The 21,566-nt window shown below is 45.0% G+C and overlaps 2 protein-coding genes across 3 annotated transcripts; one reads left to right on the forward strand and one right to left on the reverse strand.

Moving 5' to 3' along the window:
• The first annotated feature begins 2,463 nt into the window (after positions 1 to 2,463).
• Positions 2,464 to 16,228, forward strand: LOC130513162 (serine/threonine-protein kinase PAK 4). Of its 2 annotated transcripts, none has more exons than XM_057011810.1 (9): positions 2,464 to 2,961; positions 9,815 to 10,062; positions 11,407 to 12,048; positions 12,573 to 13,106; positions 13,599 to 13,732; positions 14,151 to 14,277; positions 14,387 to 14,479; positions 14,557 to 14,691; positions 14,855 to 16,228. In XM_057011810.1, the coding sequence occupies exons 1-9, from the start codon at positions 2,907 to 2,909 to the stop codon at positions 15,020 to 15,022; spliced, it is 2,136 nt and encodes a 711-aa protein (XP_056867790.1). In that variant the 5' UTR covers positions 2,464 to 2,906; the 3' UTR covers positions 15,023 to 16,228. The 2 variants fall into 2 exon arrangements, with proteins under 2 accessions (XP_056867790.1, XP_056867789.1); XM_057011809.1 differs by having other exon boundaries at positions 2,467 to 2,961; positions 14,354 to 14,479.
• Positions 16,229 to 16,300: 72 nt separating this feature from the next.
• Positions 16,301 to 18,327, reverse strand: LOC130513164 (uncharacterized). The gene has a single exon (XM_057011813.1). The coding sequence runs from the start codon at positions 18,213 to 18,215 to the stop codon at positions 16,635 to 16,637; it is 1,581 nt and encodes a 526-aa protein (XP_056867793.1). The 5' UTR covers positions 18,216 to 18,327; the 3' UTR covers positions 16,301 to 16,634.
• Positions 18,328 to 21,566: the final 3,239 nt, after the last annotated feature.

Below are 21,566 nucleotides of genomic sequence, written 5' to 3' on the forward strand. Positions count from 1 at the left end.
AAAATATTCCGTGTGGCAGTCGGAGTCTTGTAAGGAAGCAGCTTCTTTTCCTTAGTGTGCTTTGGAAAGGCCCTCAGAGAAGAATAAGAACACCCAGATTCAGCACAAGCCTGTGATTCAAGTCCTTGCACTTAATCCATTTATGTAGTTTATACTCACATTTACCAGCTCACAAAAAAAGATCTCTGTCACGTTTCTACTCTAACTTGCTTAGAAATCTCAAGTTGTTTTAAATCAAGGTCAGAAGGAAAGAGCTCACATAATGCAGCATCTACATCTTTGCAGAAAATAGTATGGAAAGTGTTCAGCGCCAGGAAAAAAAACACAGCTGTAATGGAATTAACTTAGAGCAGCCCAAACTTTTGACCTATTTTCCCCATAATTCATAATTAGGACTTCTATAATATTCACCAAGCGTAATGCCAAAGCAACAGCTCCAGACTGTCCATGCACTTTTTATAGCTTCCTGCAGGCTACTTTAAAAAAGGCGCCGTGTTGCATGTGAAAGCAGAAAGTGTCCATTTATTCAACATTTTCGCATATTTTGCCATAATGAAAAACCAGCGTGACATTTTTCAATTAGTACTCAAAACTGACTCATACTAATAGCTTAATATTTTAACTCAGTGTGCATTTTTATTGACTTTTCATCCTTTTTTTCTCTGGTGGAATATCCATTTATATAGGTTTTACCCTCAGTTTTACTGAATTAGAATGGTTATTTCATAAGAATTAGATTTGCTTCAGCTCTAGGGGCTGAACTCTGGTGACCTCTCGGTGTAATCCTTACACATTCATCACCTAAACAATAGAATTAATTGAAATGTAAAGAATTTAAGCAGGATTCTTTATGCGGCCCCTGGTCAACTGGCTTTCATTTTAATGACACAGTGGTTTAAGGCTTCCCTGGTAATGCCGTAAGCCCCTTTTTACATTACAAACATTTTCCTCCATATATTTCAATAGATGCCAAGTGCTTTCTGGAGATGCTTTAGCAGGTTTAGCTATTAAGCTGCAACTGGATTTTTGAATTAAATATTTTACTGTAGTCAAAAGAAACATGCATGACCCTAACCCTAAACCCTAACCCTAACCCTAACCCTAACCCTAACCCTAACCCTAACCCTACCCTAACCCTAACCCTAACCCCAAACCCTAACCCTAACCCTAACCCTAACTTCAACCTGTGTGGTATGTGTTGAAATATCATTTCGCCACATTACAAGTTGAAGTCTATATATACTTATTTTTCTTGATTTCTCTTTTCCCTTTCAGGGTCATGGGGAGGGTGCTGGAGTTTAGCAGCATATGGGTGAAGGAAGGGTACACAACTCATTCGGGAGTGTACACCACAAGGCTTTATATGAGCATTGGGCTGTTCGGAGCCTTGCCGCACTTCCAGTACAACTGCCTGCAAATCTAAATATCACAGACAATAGTTTCATAGTTTCTCAATAATTAATGTCAGATATGACATTTAGGCCTTTCCTGGTTCTTTCTGTGGCCCTCGTAGACTTCAGGACGTACAGTTAATGCCTCATTCAGAAGGCAGGACTCGTGATGAATGTGATCCCCCAATCAAGATGCCTTTATTGTTGTTTATTGATGCCCACAGCTCTGCAAAGGAATTTGGAAAACTATGCAGCGCAGTAAAACTTGGGCACGTCAGTGGAAATTCTCTGATAACAGATCTGAGGGAGAGGTCATCTACAGCCGGCAGATCTGCTCTTGTTACGCAGATCGCTTCAGCTGAGCCTTTTCCCCCTCGACTCCAGCATCATTATTTAAGCTCATCCCTGCCACACTGTCAGTGCCCTGCATCGCTCCTATCCAAACGCAACATATCACACACGTATGACCCAAATCCGGCGCACTCTGTGAGACATTTCACCATGGTGCATTTTCCTGCTTTGAGCCATGGCTGAATTATTCAGAAAATGTCTGGTGAACACTGAGGGAAGGCTTCAGTTCAATAACTAGACTGTTTTACAGATCACAAATAAAATTGTGAAGATGAGGACTGCATCCTTTCAGAAATAGCTGCACAATGTGCCCCCCTCTCTCCATTTTTACACACACACACACATACACACACGCACACGCACACGCACACGCACACACACAGTAACCCCTCATGCCATCTGGTATCCCTGACCCTGTCACTTCATTGATAATGCATTTGACTGAGGAGCAGGTGAACATAACACCCCTGTGTTCTCGTGTCAAGCACATTACCTGCAATGAGACTGGATGGGGGGGGGGTAAAAGGTATCCCAGGTGATGAGGTGTAGAGAAGCCTCTGCTCCTCTAACAGCCTCTAGAAACCATCTTAAACACACACACACACACAAAGAACGAGAGAGAGAGAAATGCACACATTGCTATCAGCTCTTTTGCAGCCCAGTGAGAGAGTGTGAGGAGGCGGAGAAAGAGGGAAGTGATAAAGAGAGAGAGAGAGAGGTAAAGTGAGGCGGGAGGGAGTGTTTAAGAGAAAGAGACGGCAAAGCAAAGAGAGAAAAGGAGAGGGGGGATGGAAGGAGCCGTATGGGGCCATGATATTCTCTCCTCCCGGATGCTGCCTCTCCTCTACATGGCTTTGTCGCTCCTCTGTACGGTCAGATCCGTGTGCCCAGGAGCAGGCACCGTTACTCTGACCAGCACTCAGCCACGGAGCCGGAGATGAATCAGCCCCAACAAAGAGCATTTGAGATGGCAGCGTGCGCTTCTGCCTGGAGGGAGGAACGCATCAGGCTTTCCCAGGCAAGCGGCAGCCTGCAGCGTGCACTGGCTTGAGAGACAGCCTTCCTCTTCGTTTTGTGTGTGGGAGAGAGAAAGAGCGAGAGAGTGTGTGTGTCTATCCATGTGCAAGTGAATGTGAGTGTTACAGTGTTTGTGAGCGTGTGTGTATGCACACTTTGGCTTCCTGGAGGAGAAAAGCTCCCCTCATTCCTACACAGCAAGGTAAGGGAAATTATGGCTTTCCTCTCTTCATTTAAAAATGATTTATGCTTCCACAGCTCCTTTTCTCTCTCTACTGTGGGAGGGGGGTGGAAATGGGGAGGAAGGGGGCTTAACGTCATTGATAAAGAGCAGGCTAGTGTGCACCTTTGGAAGGCATCAGCTGTGGTGGACGAAGAGCAGAAGGACGTGAAGGAGCTGAGCGAAATGCTGCAGCTGATGTGCTGATGTGGAGTATAAAGAGGGGGGAGAAAAATTGTGTATTCAATGATGGGCTGCATCGCTGAAGAGGAGCCTTCACCTTCTGCTCACCCTATTCTCCACAAAAATCCTCTCTCCCTCTCTGTCACTCACATGCCCTGCTTCTGTCCTATCCTCTACAATGATGCAACAATCCCTGAGAGGTTAGCTTCCCTGAGATGGTGCACACATAACAAATACCTCACCTCGGCTGAGGTCTCAGGTCAACATTCTGGTCCTACCAGTGCACGAGGCTTCACGGTGCCACTATTTGCATGCACTATCAGCAAGCTGGTACAGCAAAGGTGATATGACATATTTCCACCTTTTCATTCTGCAGCTAAGCAAACTTGTAGCTTGTATAAGCGTGGGTGGAGATGTTTGATCTGTGCCGTGTTTGACCGCATGTAAGGAGTTCAGAAACTAGTCGCCTCTCCCTGTTGTCCAAAAGAAATATCTAGTTAGTTTCTTTAAAATCCCTTTTACCATTTCCATAGAGAGATGCCTCAGCGTTAGTGTAGCTCAAATCGCGCTCGCTCTCTTCACGCTTGCTAAAGTGTTGAGCTCACTTGACGGCCTCCAGTCAAATGTCAACAGTGATTAACGCAGATTAGACCGACAGGATTCATACGTCTGATAACGATGTAACTCAGGCATTCCTCAACCCGCCGTGTCTCTGAAGTTTCTCATTGATATTCAAGAAGGATTAGGCAAGGGTAGAGGAGGTGGCAGAGGAGGTCTCTTTGGTGCATGCACACTCGCAGCTGGATAACCGCTTCGCTGAGGAAGATGGGAACGTTCCTCTGAAGACGTTTGTATCGTTCGGAGGCTTTGTTGTGGCGCCCATCTTGCTTTCATCCTCATGCGTGCTCGCAGTGCAACGCAACCTCGTACATTTACTGGGACGGCGACAGGACAGGAAGTGATAGGAAGCTCGCACTCACACAAACATTAGAATGCATAAGGATGCAGCGCGCTAACACAGCGTATGAGGTTCTGCGATTGCTTTTTTTTTTGAGGAATGCTCACGTCTCTTTCATGCCAGCCCGTTCCAGTGATGCGATGTAAAGCACTGAGGATTAAAACAAGCTTTAATTTAGGACAGCATCCCATCATTCCTTTCACTGGGCAGAAACGGCCCCCATGCTGGGCGGCAGAGGAGGGCACCAGGTTGGTACCGCGAATGAGGCTGAAGTTAAAAATGTCCAGTCCTTTGTCGGCAGAAGAAGCAAGCTGAGGCCTGAGCTAAAAAAGATATCCAAATCAAAGCCTTTGCGAGCACATGCGCATACAGTAAAGCTTGCACCGAGGCCTGGAACATCAATAAATTAGACCCAAGAGAGCAGAGTTGGGCTTGTACGATTGGTCCAGGATAATCATATGTTCTTATCAGTGCAGCGTCAAATTCTTCAAAGCACTCGTGAGCGCCAAGAGCATCTTTAATTAAACACTGTGGTCAGTGCTGCATTTAGAGCACCTACTGTTCTGGTTCCTGCCCTCCGTGTCTGGATTCTCACACTTCCTGTTAAATGATCTGGTGATATATTAACAGTCAATAAAAGGCTTCGGGACAAATATCGCCTGGTGACTTTAGGAACTTTGGACTATAATGTCGTTTGTTCTGGAGAATATAATCAACTGACATTTTATTTACTTTGCCATCCTGCATAATATGACCCAGTATGTGACACCGTTTCATATTTGCTCTGTGGTGCCACACTGCTGGAAATCCAACTACATTAGATTCAATAAAATTGTAAAATATAAACAAATTCAGACTGCATTCATCTCCAACTTTCATTTTCTCTTCCACAGTGCCCTCAGAAACCTCCGCCCTTGTTTTTCTTATGTTTTGACCTCTCATTTCTTGTTTCCTTCTGTCAATATTAGCACAGGACTGTGCACTCTGCAGATGCCTCTCTTGGACTGACAGCCCACATTGGTGGGCATGCACATCATTCTTTTAACATGCACTTCTGATCCTGAGGCCTTTCCTTATTCATTTGGCACATGGAAAAAATGACAAGAAAGATACAGTTTTGAGTAAAATGAGGACACGTTGCTACAAGTTAGATGACATTTGAGAAAAGCTATCTGAATCTCAATGAATTCTGTGTTTGAATCTGGGTCATCTCTTCCTGCGGTATACAAACTAAATGTAAATATAGAATTAATTCATATGCTGGTGATTTTGATCATTTTCAGCCTCATTGTTCATTGTACTTGGCACAAGAAAAATACCCTGGAGTGTTTGACTGAAATATTTAATAGAGATTGTAAAAAGAAAACAAAAAAACAAACGTAGTCCTTCGCGGACTCAAAATCAGTCAGCTGGAAATGTTATTTAGGGTCGAATTCAAAAAAATCAAATCAAATCAAGGGAGAAATCTCCAGGGCATTTGACTGGTAACTATTAAAAAATGTTGTAAAAATGCAGTGACACAGATGGCATCTAAATGGCTCCAGAGAATTCGACAGAGAGCTTTTATTGTCATTGTTTTTAATTATTTAAATATACAAACAAATTGAAAAAAATCATTAGTTGGCCTTTTTTGGTTCTGAACCCAGTAGCTCCCCAAAACTTCCTTAATTAAAAGTTTATCCGTTATACATAATTCAGTTTTTAAAAAAACAACAAGTGGTCAAGGGATTAAACTTTATCCCCCAACAGGCTCCGCAGCCTCAAGGCAACCCCCCCCAGCACGCCCCCCCTGGTCCTCTGTCATTGTGTCTCAGTTCAGGTGCTTTGTCATGCATGATGCGCCAGACCACTGGCATGAAATATGCAGGGCGCTACAGTTTTACAATGTCATTGAATGCAGCGTGTTGCATCACTTTTCGTCTCCTATTGACAGTCTCTCTGTGTCTGCAGAGGTGACTTGAAAGAGAAAGTAGCCATAAACTTCCACTATAAACGCTACCATTGTGCTCTCAGGTCACGTTCTACTCCCGCGTACCTTTTCCATGTCCTCAGATGCCATGTGTGTGTGTGTGTGTGTGTTTGTTTTATAAAGGACAAGGAAAAGATGACCGCCCAAGACCCCCCACCACCACCACCACCTCCCTCCCAACTCCCCAGTGATGCAGTCTCATTACACTCAAAGGGCAGAACGGACAACATAATGAAGCTGATAGAGGACCAATCTTTCAACACCCCCCCCCTCCTAAAATGCATACATAAATAAATAGAAACAGTTCAGACCTTGATGCTATCTGTGCTTATGTGAAACCCATGTAGCTTTCTATAATTCAGTGCAGCTGGATTATGCCTGAACATGCAATGACTAACACAAAAAGAGGATTACCTCATCTCCACCATCTCTCACCCTCACCTCACTATTTTGACATGAATCCTGCAATAAACAAGTCTTGTGTGGGTGTGTGTGTGTGTGTTGTGGGATGGGAGGGGGTGATGGATCCTAAATTTAGACCAGTGAACGACTGAACACCACACTAATCCTGCAAGCACAGTCACCTGCGCTTCCACGACATTTCTGTGTGCGTGCCAGCAAAAAAAGATAGAAACAAAATCAGGGCAAACAGGGGGGGGAAGGAAACACACTCAAGAGAGCTCGGAGCATTGAGCAAATCCAATAACTCGCGCATCTCTCGATCCCTTCCCACTCAGCCACAACTCCGGCTGGAGGTGATTTTAGCACGAGAGCAAATTAAACGTACTCGCTTCCCTCTTGTCATGTGGAAAACCTGAATTATCTGCCAACATCACGTCACATCACTGGCTGGTCAAGTTAAGATGAACTGCTGCGATCAATTGTTGATGCTGCAGTCATGTTCAGCAGCTGCTCTATTCGCACTCCCGGAAACATCCGCACGCTCTGTCATCTCTCCTGTAGAGGTTTGTGCTGAGTCGGAATGCGCGCGGCGGCCTGAAGCAAACGTGACGTGACGCAGGATTTCACAAATACATTTTGAGGTCATTTTCAATAGCGGGCTCCTTTTGAATACTATGGAAATAGAAAGAACAAATAAAGCCCATTTTTGAAGTGACATCATCCTTTGGCACTTTGTACCCCTGACAGCAGCTGGCTTAGTTTTGCCTCAGCACTTTGATGGATTCAAGACAAGCCACTGAGGCATAGGGTCAAGTCCCTGCAGTTTATTGATGTGGCTAGGAAGCTTGATTATGCACTGTGCAAGTTCAGCTTTGTGTACATATATATATATTATACAGAGAGTTGGAATCAATAGCACATTGTTATCAAGATGTTTGTTTGCCGGATAGTTTGGCCAACACAGCGGGGTCAATATGAGGCCAATTGCATGTGATTAAACCTTGTAAGTCAATAAATGCATCAACTTTTCAATCCATTACACTCAGGCTTGAACCAGCAATCTGATTATATGTGTGTTTTAACTGCTTCTGGACCATTGAAATTCAAACAGGGCTTTGGAACTTAATGGTGATATTAACGGGATATGTATTATTATTATTATCCCACTGGACTGACTCATCTTTTGATGTAGAAGCATGCAAAGACCGAGCTACCCCAGTGTTTCTGGCAGTGGAGGACTGTAGCATTTGACTCCTGAGTAAATATTGATTGATCTGCTTGTAAAAGGATACATGAGGGCTATGTGTAAATATTTATTCAGGCATTGGAAACATCTGCACGATGAACAGCTATCCAAGCAGATAGCGTTTTAGGCTACAAACATGGATCCTAATCATCAAATCTTTGGCTTCTTTTCATTTTGAAAGCTGACTCTCGGTCTTTCTAGTACATATGATACAATATGTCTGATATAATTTTGTCTCTTTATGCTTCCTGAGAGTCCAGAACACCATAATGTCCCTGTCAGATGGAATTAAAGTCCTTCTCTGCACCACATTGTGTACGTGGGGAGAGCACAGGGTGATGCGCTTATGCAACACTTAGCAAATTAGCCTTGTGATGATATTATCCTTGGAGGGTGACATTATTTTTGCCGCTCACTCCCTGACAGCTCACAATATGACTTACCCCGCCTCCCTGTAATGAGGCAGGTTTAGCTGAAGTGATCAGCAGGCCTGACCTCCTTACCCTGTGCTGATAGGAGGGGGCGAGTCTTGTCTTGTTTAGCCGATTCCATTTAGAGCCATGCTGGTCGGAGGACGGAGGTGGAGTGAGGAGAGGCTGCTAGTGTGATCTCCCGCTGAGCTGCGGATGGCTGCAAACTCATTTACTCAGCTCCCACCATTTCACAGCGCATGATGGGAGATTGCGTCTGAGTTTCCAGATGCATCTTCCGGGCCTCCACAGTGGGTAGATAGACCTTTGAGTGCGACATCCTGCTTAAAGGAGATGATGACTCTTTAAACATGCTGGGGGCTGTGCGGTGGCATGATGCAACCTGGTTCTGAAATATTCATATGTTTTTATGTGAAATTAGCAGAATGGCTGCGGCTAGACTTTGTACTAAAGGTACTCAACCATCCTATGAAGATTGTTTTCCAGGTGTAACTGATCAGTAATATTGTTTCCATTATAAACTGTATTATAGATATTTACTATCACCCCACCAGTTCTTTTCTACTAGACTGAGCACAGATTCTTTTCAATGTAATTGACTACGCACTTGACCTTCTGTGACCTTGAATGGAGTAGTCAATTTTATTATGTTTGATCTTGACGAGTGAAATTGCACAATCTGACAGAACAAATGTAGAAATGTCTCTTTTCACCCTTTTGCACACATCTGGAGCTGCATGAAGTATGCATGGGGACTCCAAATTGTTAAATTAAGCATATTTTGTCACTTGTGTCCTCTTTTGCTGAACTGTAATGGCTGGTTGAGCAGGCAAACCAACAGTGCGGCATTCTTATGCCCTGAGCTAATCTGCTAGTAAGGCTAACCAGAATGTCCTCTGCAGCAACATGAGACAACGTTAATGCTAATGAGACTGGAGTGATTATCTCTTAACGGCAGCTGTGCTGTCATGGAAATGAGATGCACGACATTTATATAATTCCATTCTCCTAAATGAAAATTAAAGCCCAACGTGCTGTTAACTCGGGCTAGTGGCTTACCGATCACGCGTCGGTCCATTCATGAATGAAATGATTATCCTCACTGCAATCAAGGGCACGCGGGCTAATAACGAGCACAGAAGATGGAAGGGTTAGGAAGACTTTATGAGGGATAGCCTGCCATGGCATATTTGCGTGGATCTGCATGCGTGTGCATGAATGTGTGTTGCATTCCTTGTGCTGCTAATGCACTCAAAGCCCATGGGCACCGGCCAGCTCGACCGCACACTCATCAGTTAAATGGCACAGAGAATGAATAAGCCTTAATTGACCAGATAGCCTTCATTACACACGTGCTTTCAAATCCATTCACTGTTCTTAGAGTCATTCTAAGAGCTACAAGCTTGTGACTGTCAGAAAAGCAGTTCGGAACATACACATTCCAGACTTGGAACCGCTCTAAATGAGGATATTCCCCCCCCACACACACATGGAAAGATAATCTGTGACACTTGAACTGACCTGACTGGAGCGCAGAGGCTCAATTAGTGCTGAACGTCAGTGGAACTGGTGCCATTTGCTTCTATTCAAATGTTGAAGCATATACTGAGCACAGTTTATGATAGGCTGAATGCTCTTCTCTGCAGGGACATTTCCAAGAGGGCACACTGTCACCCCGGTGGACCTGAGGATGTTTCGCAAGAAGAAAAAGAAGAGGCCTGAAATATCAGCGCCCAAGAATTTCGAACACCGCGTCCATACCTCTTTCGACGCCAAGAGGGGCTGTTTCGTGGGTCTGCCGACACAATGGCAAAGCCTGATAGAGAACCTGCGCAGGCCCAAACCCATGGTAGACCCCTCGAGGATCACAGAGGTGGAACTGAGGCCAAAGAAGGTACATCATCGCCTCACAGCCTCATGTCAGGTCTTTAGCGAGCTGTTGTAATGAGAGTTCACTACAGCTTTTTAAATGTCAGGGGAAAGAACAGATAATTCCATTAGTGCAAAGGATTCAGTCCTGCAGAGACATCCTGTTGAAACAGAGAATGCAATAATCCTTTGATGACTTTTGGCTTTATCTACTGTGAGACTTGGCTAAGCACCCTACTGGGTACACTGACTGCACAATGTTGATTGCTCAATTGGGCCAAAACGTGTATTACTCCAGGCAGTCAATTAATGGTGGCGCAGATGTCAAGCAGAGGAGATAAAAAAAAGTGCAGGTGCAGCAAAGAAAATGCCAGCCAGTAATAAAGTCTGCAAATCTAACATTGTACACGCTTCAATGGAGCCTATAGCTGATGTGAGCCTCCAGGAAAAGAAAGAAAAGGCCTGAGACAAGAGCAGCATTATTAACCTTCTGACATGATTAGTGCAAATCAATATCAACAACCATCATGTCAGCTTGTATTTGAGCTTTAACGTCAAATTAGGGTGGTTGTGCTGCTCACAACAGAGAAAATAAAACGCATTGATTTGAATTTCTCTTCTTACACCCTGACTTTGAGAATGTAGGGGGGAAAGAACTAATCAACGAAAGTCCAGTAACAAAGCATTATTATAAAAATAGCTTTTTCCAAAAAAAAAAAGGATCTCACACCAAAGCTGTTACCAGCTGCCTTCTCTCTCTGAGAGGTGCCACAGTGGGTGGAATGTCAGTGACCTTTACCCCCCAAGTGCAGATGTAATGGCACTCAACCAAAAGAAACGCTGTTGAGTGGTTGTGCAGTGAATAAGGCTCCACCCTGTGTGTGACTAATAACCCACTAATGCACTCTGTTAGATCTTATCCTGTATTTGATCTTTCTCTGTCCAGACACGTTGAGGCGCTTCACCTGGGCTACAATATCGTACCAGCTGAGTAATCGGCAGAGGCTGAATGAAAATAGCAAAAACTCATGTATAAACTAAAATCTGAAAGGAAATGCCTGCTTTTATGGCAATGGATGTGCTTTATATATAAATATAAATGTTTAAATATTCAATAATCTGTGTTTTTTTTTCTGAAAGAGAATCAGGGTCACATTACAAATTCAGATTGCTTGAATTCCTGAAGAATTTTTCCGAGAAACTTTTATTTTTTGCATAATCTTCTAGTTTGTCAAAGTAAAATAATGTTGGAAACAGTGAAATTAAACCTAAAAGTATCTGAATATAATCTGGAGCTGTTGTTTTAGGTAGGTTAGCCTGCGGCACGTTTTTTTCCGAGCACTGATGATATGACCGATTCCTCTTTCAGACCATCGTGCGCGGGAGCATGATTGGTCACGGCGACTACATAGCAGCCCTGATCAACGACATGAGCCGACTGTCTGTGACCAGCTCTAATTCTTTAAGGAAGAGCAGCCCCTCAGCCAGGAAGAGGGCCCAGTCTCTAGGAAGACTGGGGGAAGTCAGTGAGGGAGACCCCTACCAGTATGAGAGCCTGACTCAGGATGACGAAGAGGAAGAGGACGCAGCTCAGGACCACTGGACGGAAAAGGCCAGGAACATCCACAGTGAGACCAACACACCCTATTTGGGTATGAAAAAGAGCATCACTTTGCAGCCGAATGGGATCTTACCCAAGGCCAAGTCAACGTATGAGGTCGGCTCACACCCAGTCTCATATCAGAACATCCCAGTGCCAAGTTATGGAGCTTATATGAGTGGTGAGCTGAGCAGCCCTCAGGAGAGAGTGATATGGAAGAAAGATTTCCAGCTGCCCAGGGGAATGCCACCAAGTCAGAGACCTGTAGCTTGTTTTTACAGCCCTGCGATGACGTTACATCAGCCCCTTGGAGACCAAACACCAGTCAGTAGTGAAGCCCGACCCACTCTACCAACGTACATGCAAACGCAGAACAGCCCCGGGCGGCCGTTCTCCTCCTATGACCTGAAAGTAAGTGACAATAACCTCTTCTTTTGAACATTTTATTTATTGGGATTCCACTTTCTAGCCGCATAAAAGCACCAGACAGCTTCTGAGTCTCCAAGAGCAAAATAACTGACAGTTCTTTCCTCCAGCATTTCTCCACATCCTTTTGGCCATCCGGTGTACTCAGAATGCATTATTCAAACATTAAACCGGGACACATAATTTTGCATTACTATATTTATACCAGCAAGTTTTTGCAGGGTTTCTGAATAAGTTAAATCATACTTGTTCTATCAGTTTCATTACTGGGTTGTAGAAACCAAGTTGGCATATTTTCTCTCAGTGATGATTCAAAATTATCTAGATTATTTAATTTCATTTAATATCAACAAATTATTAAAACATTACCGTATCTCTGTGTTGGTTAAATCGGATGAAGTGCAGCCAGAGTTTTGGCAAACAAGTTGATTTCATTCAATTTTACCACCAGGCCAACCATCTTTTAGGTCTCTCTGAGTGTCCATCACCCTTTTGTCTCTTATTTTCAGGCTGAACCGACAGTTAGGTACCATTCGGGCTTCCTGCCCACTGGCACCAGTAGTCCTCTCGTGGGGGGCATCCTACCCCAGCGGGCAGTGCGCTCTTCAGCGAGCTACACACTAGGCCTCTCTCCTAACATGGGAGTGAGGCCCACAGGGCCTGAACCCTTTCTCAGACACTCTGGCTGCCCCAACCCTCCCTATCCTAGAGAAGACAGCCCCTCCCAACCCCGCCCCTCACCTACAGGGTCGCTGGCCACCAGTCCACCGGGCATGTGCTCCCCTGCCTTTAGACCACCTCAGCATCCCTCGCCAAGGCCTCCGCCAGACCCACCCAAGGTGACCCATGAACAGTTTAAGGCAGCTTTGCAGATGGTTGTAGATAAGGGAGATCCGCGATCCTACCTGGACAACTTTGTGAAAATTGGGGAGGGATCCACGGGGGTGGTTTGCATCGCAACAGAGAAGCACAGCGGCAGGCAGGTGGCGGTGAAGATGATGGACCTGCGGCGGCAGCAGAGGAGAGAACTGCTCTTTAACGAGGTACGATAGCTAAAGTAACGCCTCACAAATCACACCTATATACTGCCACGATATCTAGAGACCTGTACATAGAGATGCATAGTTGTTCACGTCCTACATGCTGTCAGAATCTTTATTGAATCTAGTGTGAACTAGCAAACATCTTAAGGAGGGTTGACAGTTGTAAAGACCACTGTGATCAAAAGTGGGCCAAATTTAAAGTGCCATTAAGCTCACGTTGTCCGGAACTATACCTGTTAAGTGTTGCCTATGACTAAGCCTCACTGTACCTTTATTTGCACAATCATGCCGGTTTCCTCATCACTATGAACTACTCATGTTCTAAATATGTTGCACAACTCCTGGCGTAAGAGAAGGTTATCTTCTGGAAAAATGTGAGGGATTAGTTCAAAGGACATTAATTAGTGAAACTACTGCTAAAGAAAACTTATTTGCCAACTTAAGCATGCAATTTTTTTGTGAACTTACTTGTGACGATATTTTGTCCCACAGGTGGTCATCATGAGAGACTATCAGCACCGGAACGTGGTGGAGATGTTCAAGTCCGCGTTGGTGGAAGAGGAGCTTTGGGTTATCATGGAGTACCTACAGGGTGGAGCGCTGACCAACATCGTCTCTGAGACAAGGTGCGGACACAGATCACTACAGTGGTGCAGTTTTGCTTTCAGAAGTTATGATATCATCTTTAAAAACATAAATGGCCACCAGGGGGCAGTGCGGTACTGAACGGTGAGTGCAGAAACACTGTTCGCTTAATTCTCCTCCTCCAGGCTGCTTTTCTGTCCCACATACCTGATTTTCACAAACTAAATAAATCACAGAAAGAAAAAGCTCTTACAGAAAATGTCTCTCTCTAAAATATGAAACAGGAGCTACAAAATGTAAAGCATCCGTATAGGTTTAAATTTTCCTTTTCAACACGAGGACGAGTGTTGTTTTTAGCTGACACGTTGCCTTTAATGCTGTCTGAAATGGTTAAAGAGTTTGTGTTCGGCTGTAGAAATGAATAAATGCTGAAGACAGCTGCTTGTTTGTGTTTTGCAGGCTGAATGAAGAGCAGATTGCCACCGTATGTGAAGCGGTTTTGCAAGCTCTGGCCTATCTCCATTCTCAAGGAGTCATCCACAGAGACATCAAGAGTGATTCTATACTGCTCACATTAGATGGACGGGTAGGATCTGTTGTTCACCTCTTTTGTCTCTTTATTTGTTTGGCTCTGTTAACATTAAAGTGCACGTTCTCTGCAGGTGAAGCTCTCAGATTTTGGTTTCTGCGCTCAGATCAGCAAGGACATCCCTAAGAGGAAATCTCTTGTGGGGACACCCTATTGGATGGCTCCTGAGGTCATTTCCAAAACACCATATGGCACTGAGGTGAGGAAGCCAATATTTTCCCTGCAGGGAAATACAACAGATCTGACACGTAGCGTGACTGGTTGATGTTCGGCCAGGTGGATATATGGTCAATGGGCATCATGGTGGTGGAGATGGTGGACGGAGAGCCCCCTTATTTCAGTGACACTCCCGTCGCAGCCATGAAGAGACTAAGGGACGAGATGGCTCCTACAGTGCGAAATGTCAGCCAGGTTGGAAATAAGACACACAGCACATAATAACTTAAAAGACTGTTGTCCCACATTCAGGCTAAATCATGTAAATCATTTGTTTAGCATCACTTCTACATGAATTTTAATATAAGAAATGCTGCATGGAACCAAAAACATTTACTTATCATGTTTGATGGTCTAGATCTCCCCGGTCTTAAAAGATTTCCTGGACCGTATGCTTACCCGGGACCCCTTAGAGCGGGCCAGTGCCACTGACCTGCTCGAACACCCCTTCCTGCTGCAGAGTGGCTCACCTCAGTGTCTGGTCCCGCTGGTGGAGCAGTACCGTAAGCGCATGTCCCGATGCTGACCCCGATGGGCTCCCTCTAACACCAACCTTCAGTCTCACCCGTCCAGGAACCCGGACAGGACTAGAACTGGGATCCAACTCGTCTAGCACCCAAGCCAGTGGGCTATGGGCTTCAGAGAAGCTGACCCACATGGCACACAGCTGCCAGTGTGATGGTGGCAGAATGGGTGGCAAGATAGCGCATGGACCCTGGGCATGAAAGAAGCACTTTAGGAGTGAGTTTACAGCAGCATGTCGTTTTTCACCTCTCGGTCGTTCGATCCAATATTGATTGGCCTTCTATACAACGGAATTCAATAAGACACAGGGTGCATAGATCAATATTCCACGTAGCTGTAAGTCAACATGCAACTTCCTCTCAGAGAGTGTGGTGGCTGTATCTCATTAATGACCTTTAAAGTTACCTCTGTACAGTCACACTCCCTGTTGTGGAACCCTAACCATAGTACACGACCCAAACCCCAACAGTGAACTGTTTGCATGGCTGAATGGAGGCGCACCTGGCCCAAAGTGAATGCTTGAATAAGTATCAATCCCATGATGTGAAAGACAGTTCGTCGTTGTTAGCATCACAAATGGGTAGATGAAAGCCCAGCTGCTGCTAATGGGCTCCCAGAAGGTCACCAACGCCACACTCTTCTTTTTCATATTTATTTTTGAGTTCCAAAATCTGTTGTTGGTCGTTTCGATGTGAATACATTTCATCAATTATGTATTAACTTCAAATATAAAGCAGATAAGTTAATAATGTAAATACAAATGATGAATATTAGGTCCTGCTGAGTTACGGCAGTAATATATATGAGACAAATGTAATGGAAAGGACGCACGTGTGTGTGTGTGTGTGTGTGTGTGTGTGTGTGTGTGTGTGTGTGTGTGTGTGTGTGTCAGTGTTTGCCTCTGATACAACCCTGTTTCTATTGTGAGAGAGTCTTTTTAAAACACAGGATCTGTGTGTTGCTCTTTAAAAAAAAGATGTGTGTGGTTGCATTTGTTTGCCTAGGACAAGCACACAGGTTCTGGCATGTGATGCTGCAGGATGTCCGCCTGCTGAGAAACACTTTGCACATAGTCTTTGTACTTAAACATGGATACCTGTTGACATGGTTCATGTATTTCTATGTCCGCGTGGGTCATTCACAACAAAGAGAGTTACACATTATAATTTTGTATCAATCGATCAATAAACGATGCATACTAGACTGACTTGATCCTGGACTGTCATCATTTAAACACACACACACACACACACACACACACCAAAATGATAAGAGCCGATCATTTTATGTGGTTTATTTAATATTTAACAATGAACCATACAGCACACAAAGAGTCCCTTTAAAAGCAAAATACCACAAATCTGGAAAACACAAAACAATATCAATCCAGTAATTACAATCTTATACAGGAAATCAGAGTTGGAAAGAGTTATTACAAGAGCCATAGATAAAACCTGCTTACTGTAATTGAATGCAACAAGACTTCTTTTAAATGAGGGATACATGACCTGAAAAGTAAAGAATGCTTTTCTTGTTAAATAAGCAACCGGCCTACATCACGGCGCTGCATGAATCGCCCCTCGTGGGTTTTCTGCAGCTTCTGTTGCGTTGGACTAATTGCGGGCGGGCTGAGATGAGCAGCTGTCAAACTCGCACTTCACCCCGCTGATGCTGCCAAGGCTCGGCTGGCTCTCGACCTGCTGGTGCGTGTGGGAGAGGGGGAAGGTTTCTGAGCGGGACATGCGCCCGCGGCCGCCGGAGGACCCGGATGAGCAGTCTATCACCATCCTCATGAACTCCGGTGCCGTGAACCTGCGCAGCAGCCTGGTGCCCATGCCCATGAGCCCTGGGGTGCGGCTCGGGACCTTCCCAGACTCCGTCTCCCCTCTGGAGAACAGCTTGCTGTGTCGGCCGATGCTCGCCCGTTTCTGCTGCTCTCTCCTGTGTGCGGGTGCTGGGTTACCCCCCTCTTCCTTCTGTGACTTGAAGTTCTCCTCTCCTGCTTGCACGGGCTGATTTTTCCCACATAACAGAGTTTTCGGCACTGTCTTGTTGGCATCGTTGGTCAACTTGAGCGAATGTCCCAGACTCTCTGTCTTGTCGATGAGGCATCGCTCTTCCTGTAAGGAGGCTCTCTTTAACTTGCTGGCTGACAGGCTCATATCACTCGCCTCCCCCTGATAGGACTGTTTCCTGGTGCTCAGGATGTCCATGTTAAAGGACTTTGCTTTCCCCCAGGCAGGAAAACTTACTGATGGACGCTCCTGGGTTCCAGCATCTTTTTGAGCTGGTTCATGAGAGGAGCTCTGTGTTTTAACCCCTCTTTGCTCCCTCAGCTGGCAGTTTTGAAGTTTGGCACTGTAGGTGATGCCTTGTTCCCCCTCCGCCTGGGTTCTTTCTACCTGAGGAGGCAGGGCCCAGCTGTGGCGATGGGTGTCCTCTTGAGAGTGGCTCCTGGGACAGCTGATTCGACTCCAAGACCCGCCGCTGTCTCCGATCTTCAGCTGCTTCTCAAACACCCCGGGCAGTTGGTCTTCCTTGTTATTTAGCTGCTTTGAGAACTTTTCCAGGATGTGCCTGGGCAGCCGGTTAGGCAGGCGGCGTTCTCCTTCCCCAGCGCTGCCCAAATCAATGAATGGATCGGCTGTGTTAATACTCCTTCTCCAGGAAAAGTTCAGGATCTGCACACACTGGTTGTGTCCAAAGAAGCTGGCGACATCAGTCGCTGAATGGCCAGCGTTGTTGGTCCTGTCGAGCCTCAGTCCCAACCTCTTGAACGCCCGGACCAGGAACTCCAGGACCTGGCTGTGCCCCGAAAAAGCGGCGTACATCAGAGCGCTGTTACCCCAGGTGTCAGGGACATCTGGGTCAGCGTTAAACTGCACCAGAAGCTTGACCACGTCCAGGTGACCTATTTCACATGCATGGCTCAGGGCGGTCCGATCGTCCTCATCCCGACAGTTGACATCAGCTCCTTTCTCCAGGAGCAGGCGGGTGAACTTGGCCCTGGTCCCCGGGTCCTGCAAGCCGACGGCGTACATGAGCGGGGTGCGACTGTTTTCTGTCTTGGAGTTGATGATGCGTCCGTCCAGAGCATCTAGGATAAAGCGCGCCAGGTGCACTTTTCCTCCGTGCATGGCATCAAGGAAGGTCTTGGTCCCAGAACCTTGGTGCAAGTCCTTCGGCCGCATCATTCTGGAGCCAAGAATGTGATAAAATGAGAGAGCAGGAACTTTGCTGAGGCTCTGTGTTCAGAAAGAGAGAGAGAGGGAGAGATCAGCTCCCTCGGAGTAAGACTGGAAGAGGAGCGGTGAGTGGTTTTATACCTCCCTCGCTACATGCCCGCCCCACGTTGCCAAGGAAACAAACGTCTGAGGACCATTATGCAGTGACAGAATCCATTCAGTCCGTGCACTCTCTGACTGGAGATAAACGCATGCTATTTAAAGAGAATAATTAGGGAAGCGGAAAAACATCTCCATGTGAGGTCTATGAGTTAAACTTTCACTCTGAGTCATTTTAACTTTTGTAAAATAATTGAGCATAATCGTTAAATACATGTCTTTTTAAAGTGCAATGAAGCATTTTAAAGATATGCGAATGAGCCTGATCCTCTAACAACTTTCTATTTTTTTAATTCCAAATGCCTGAAACTACTCTATTATACTGTAAATCCCTTTTTACAGTAGATTTACATATCAGCATGCACAAAATTCTTTCTTTGCATGCTCTTGCAGGTTATTTAATCACCAAGAAAGTAATGATTATGCCAGGCTGCTTTAAACACTCAAGTTTGACGCTGAAGGTTTTTTAAGCCACCACTGGACCACTGACCTGCATAAATAAGAATAAATAAATGAATCCCTGTTAAGTGACCTTGTTGAATTGGAAAACAATGCTGTTTGCATTACCCATGCTGATTCAAATAAAGATATTAAATAATAAAGATATAAAGATATGTTGGCCCTTACATGCCTTTCCAATTACACATGGCACCGCATCGCCGCTCATTATTGATGTCAAATGCTAAAATCTAGCTTTTATCCCTGCAAGTCAACCACAGCAACCTGCCACACAGCATTCTCCTCTACAACTGTGGATTTCTCTCAATACTTATTATAAATCCCAGCAAGAACAAAGCTGTGCCAAACAGCGAGAGAGACACGGGGGGTTCTGACTTCCTCTCTGTTCACCACCCGCCTTCATCAGAACCTCAGCACGACCTTATTACTGAGCGCCAACGTGGCTGAGAAGCATCTGCGTGTAAAGGCTATTCTTTTTAAACAGTTGCACCGCTTTTGATGAGCTCAAGTATGGTAGCACCTGATGCTACTTTACAAATGCTACTTTACAATCAGATTACAGCCACATTCAGATTACACATATGGGTTATTGATGGCCAGAGGTTCAACCCAGGTAACAAAAAGGAAGCGCTGGTGTGTCACAGTGCTGATAATCTGCTAGTAATGTGCATGTTTTTGGACCGCTGACGGAGTATCTGGAAAAAAAATCAAACGAGGTCAACATGTTACAGGATGTTCCCACTGTAGCCTGCAGTTCTATCATACTCTTCTCAAATTAATTTGCTAGCAAAGAAAAACAAAAACAGGCCATTCCTCTCTGTAGAACATCACTCCGTTCTGTGTTTACAGTTCCGTTTACTTCTCACATAGCTATCTAGTTTAAGATCAATGTTCTCTTTTTTTGGTGTGTTTTTGTTTTGTCATTGTTTTCTACTATAGCATCAGCCGACAGAGAGCCCAGTTTCAACCAATTTTTGGATTAAAATCCCTTTTGGATGTAATTATAATCTCAACAGTCTATCATAATTTGAAGGTTTTTTTTAAATGACCTTGGCAAAACCTGAATGAAATGTGAATCAGCGCCAAGAGACCAGCTAATATGAGAGATTTTATTCAATAAAGCAGACGTGTCAAGGTAAATATCTGATCTCCCATTCATCGCTGCTTTGGCCCAGGCAGGAGCCCCTGTGAATGCCTGATTAATAATTTAAGCGGATGACATGCTAAGGTGTTATCCGCAGATCTTAAACGTCTTAATTGGTCACCGGGGAGATCGCATGCACTTTCGGCGCCACAAAAATCAACAAACCTCATAAGGTTCTCTGAGAAAAACCTGTAAGTGGAAACTGAGCTAAACCCCCTTGGTAACTCCACTTAGCCGCTAACACCTGGGGCTAAATCAGTGCACGAGGTTCACATAAGGTTCATCAAGGCCTATTCATTAGGGTAAAATGCATTGCTCCCTGTGTCTCAACACCTCCTTGCCCTCCACGGAAATCTGCTGTGCACTAATTACACCTGAGAATGATGCAGTTCAGGCTATCACCTGCCCTGTGTGCTGAAAAACAGGATGCAGCTTGTAGTCACCTTTATTTTCCATTCGGAGCACATTTATGGAGGGGAAAACGAAAGGAGCTGAGGTACAATTAGTCTAATGAAGTCGCAACTGTGAAGATATCCTTGCAGCATTTCCCCTTGTTTGCCATGTTTTCCCTCCAAATTGCAACAAAACATCATTTGCGGTATTTCCTCGCAGTTATGTAACGCGGCTGCTCTATCTTTTGAACCCTGGGACACAGCAACTCCAGTAGGGGATGGGGGGGGGGTGTTCAATTGACGTTCATATTCAATAAGAAGAATCATGCCTCTGCGCTCATTCAGTTCCTGTAATACTCTTTGATTTGATGCAAGGACCCTGCAGCGGGAGGTCGAACAGAGATTTCACACACCTTCCGTTCCAGGAAAGAGGCAGCAGCTGGCTGTCACTGCACAAGCGCCGTTGCATTCGTATCCCAGCTAAGGTTGAGGTGAGGTCACCGGTTGTCCTGTAGCAGAGATCAAACATCGCGTTAGTCACTTTGCCTCTGATTCCAGGGTGGAAACTTAAACCGTTTGAAGACCCTGAAGGCGCGACAGTAGCTGCCACCCAGCAGAGGAGACCGTCCCTCGTGCTCTCATCAATTAGCACCATGAATCACCCTCATTGAGCAGATGGTAAATAGCAGACTGTACGTTCAGCCATTTAGATGGCTTTAATGTCAGTGTTCAGGCTTAGACATCTTGGACAGCTAAAGCATGGCTGGTCTGTGCTGCGGCATTATCTGGATGACTGTTCAGGAGATCAGGGAGAAAAATGCAAATAATTAGAATATTGAGAATGTTGAAGTGCTAATGGGCCATTTAAAAAAGTGTCAAAATACAATAAATGCATTGCATAACAGACTGTATTAATTCATTCATTGTATAATGTGTTTACAAATAGCTAAAACAAATGAAATCGGTTCTTAATATAAAGTTTGCAGCCCTCAGCCCTGGTCTATGTGATTTATAACCAAACAAAAACAGAATCACACTTTCCCCCGTAATGGCTAAAACATTTCCCCAATTTCCAGCAGAATAAAACTCAATACAGTTCTGACAGTACCGTCTGCGAGGATGAGCCTCTGCACTTTCCTCCATGAGCCACCTGTGTACCTCCTCTTGAATCCATCAAGTCCGGTGGAAATTCCTGTCCTCCCCTGA

This window comes from Takifugu flavidus, chromosome 16 (genome assembly GCF_003711565.1).
Source record: "Takifugu flavidus isolate HTHZ2018 chromosome 16, ASM371156v2, whole genome shotgun sequence".
Classification (NCBI taxonomy): Eukaryota; Metazoa; Chordata; class Actinopteri; order Tetraodontiformes; family Tetraodontidae; genus Takifugu; species Takifugu flavidus.

What these genes read in the sequence shown, in the direction of transcription:
- LOC130513162 (XM_057011809.1), top strand. Translation starts at nt 2,907, where the DNA reads ATGCACACTTTGGCTTCCTGGAGGAGAAAAGCTCCCCTCATTCCTACA. An exon ending in TGGAACTGAGGCCAAAGAAG is followed by an intron (nt 10,063 to 11,406) that starts GTACATCATCGC and finishes TTCCTCTTTCAG; the next exon opens with ACCATCGTGCGCGGGAGCAT. An exon ending in AAACACCATATGGCACTGAG is followed by an intron (nt 14,480 to 14,556) that starts GTGAGGAAGCCA and finishes ATGTTCGGCCAG; the next exon opens with GTGGATATATGGTCAATGGG.
- LOC130513164 (XM_057011813.1), bottom strand. Translation starts at nt 18,215, where the DNA reads ATGATGCGGCCGAAGGACTTGCACCAAGGTTCTGGGACCAAGACCTTC.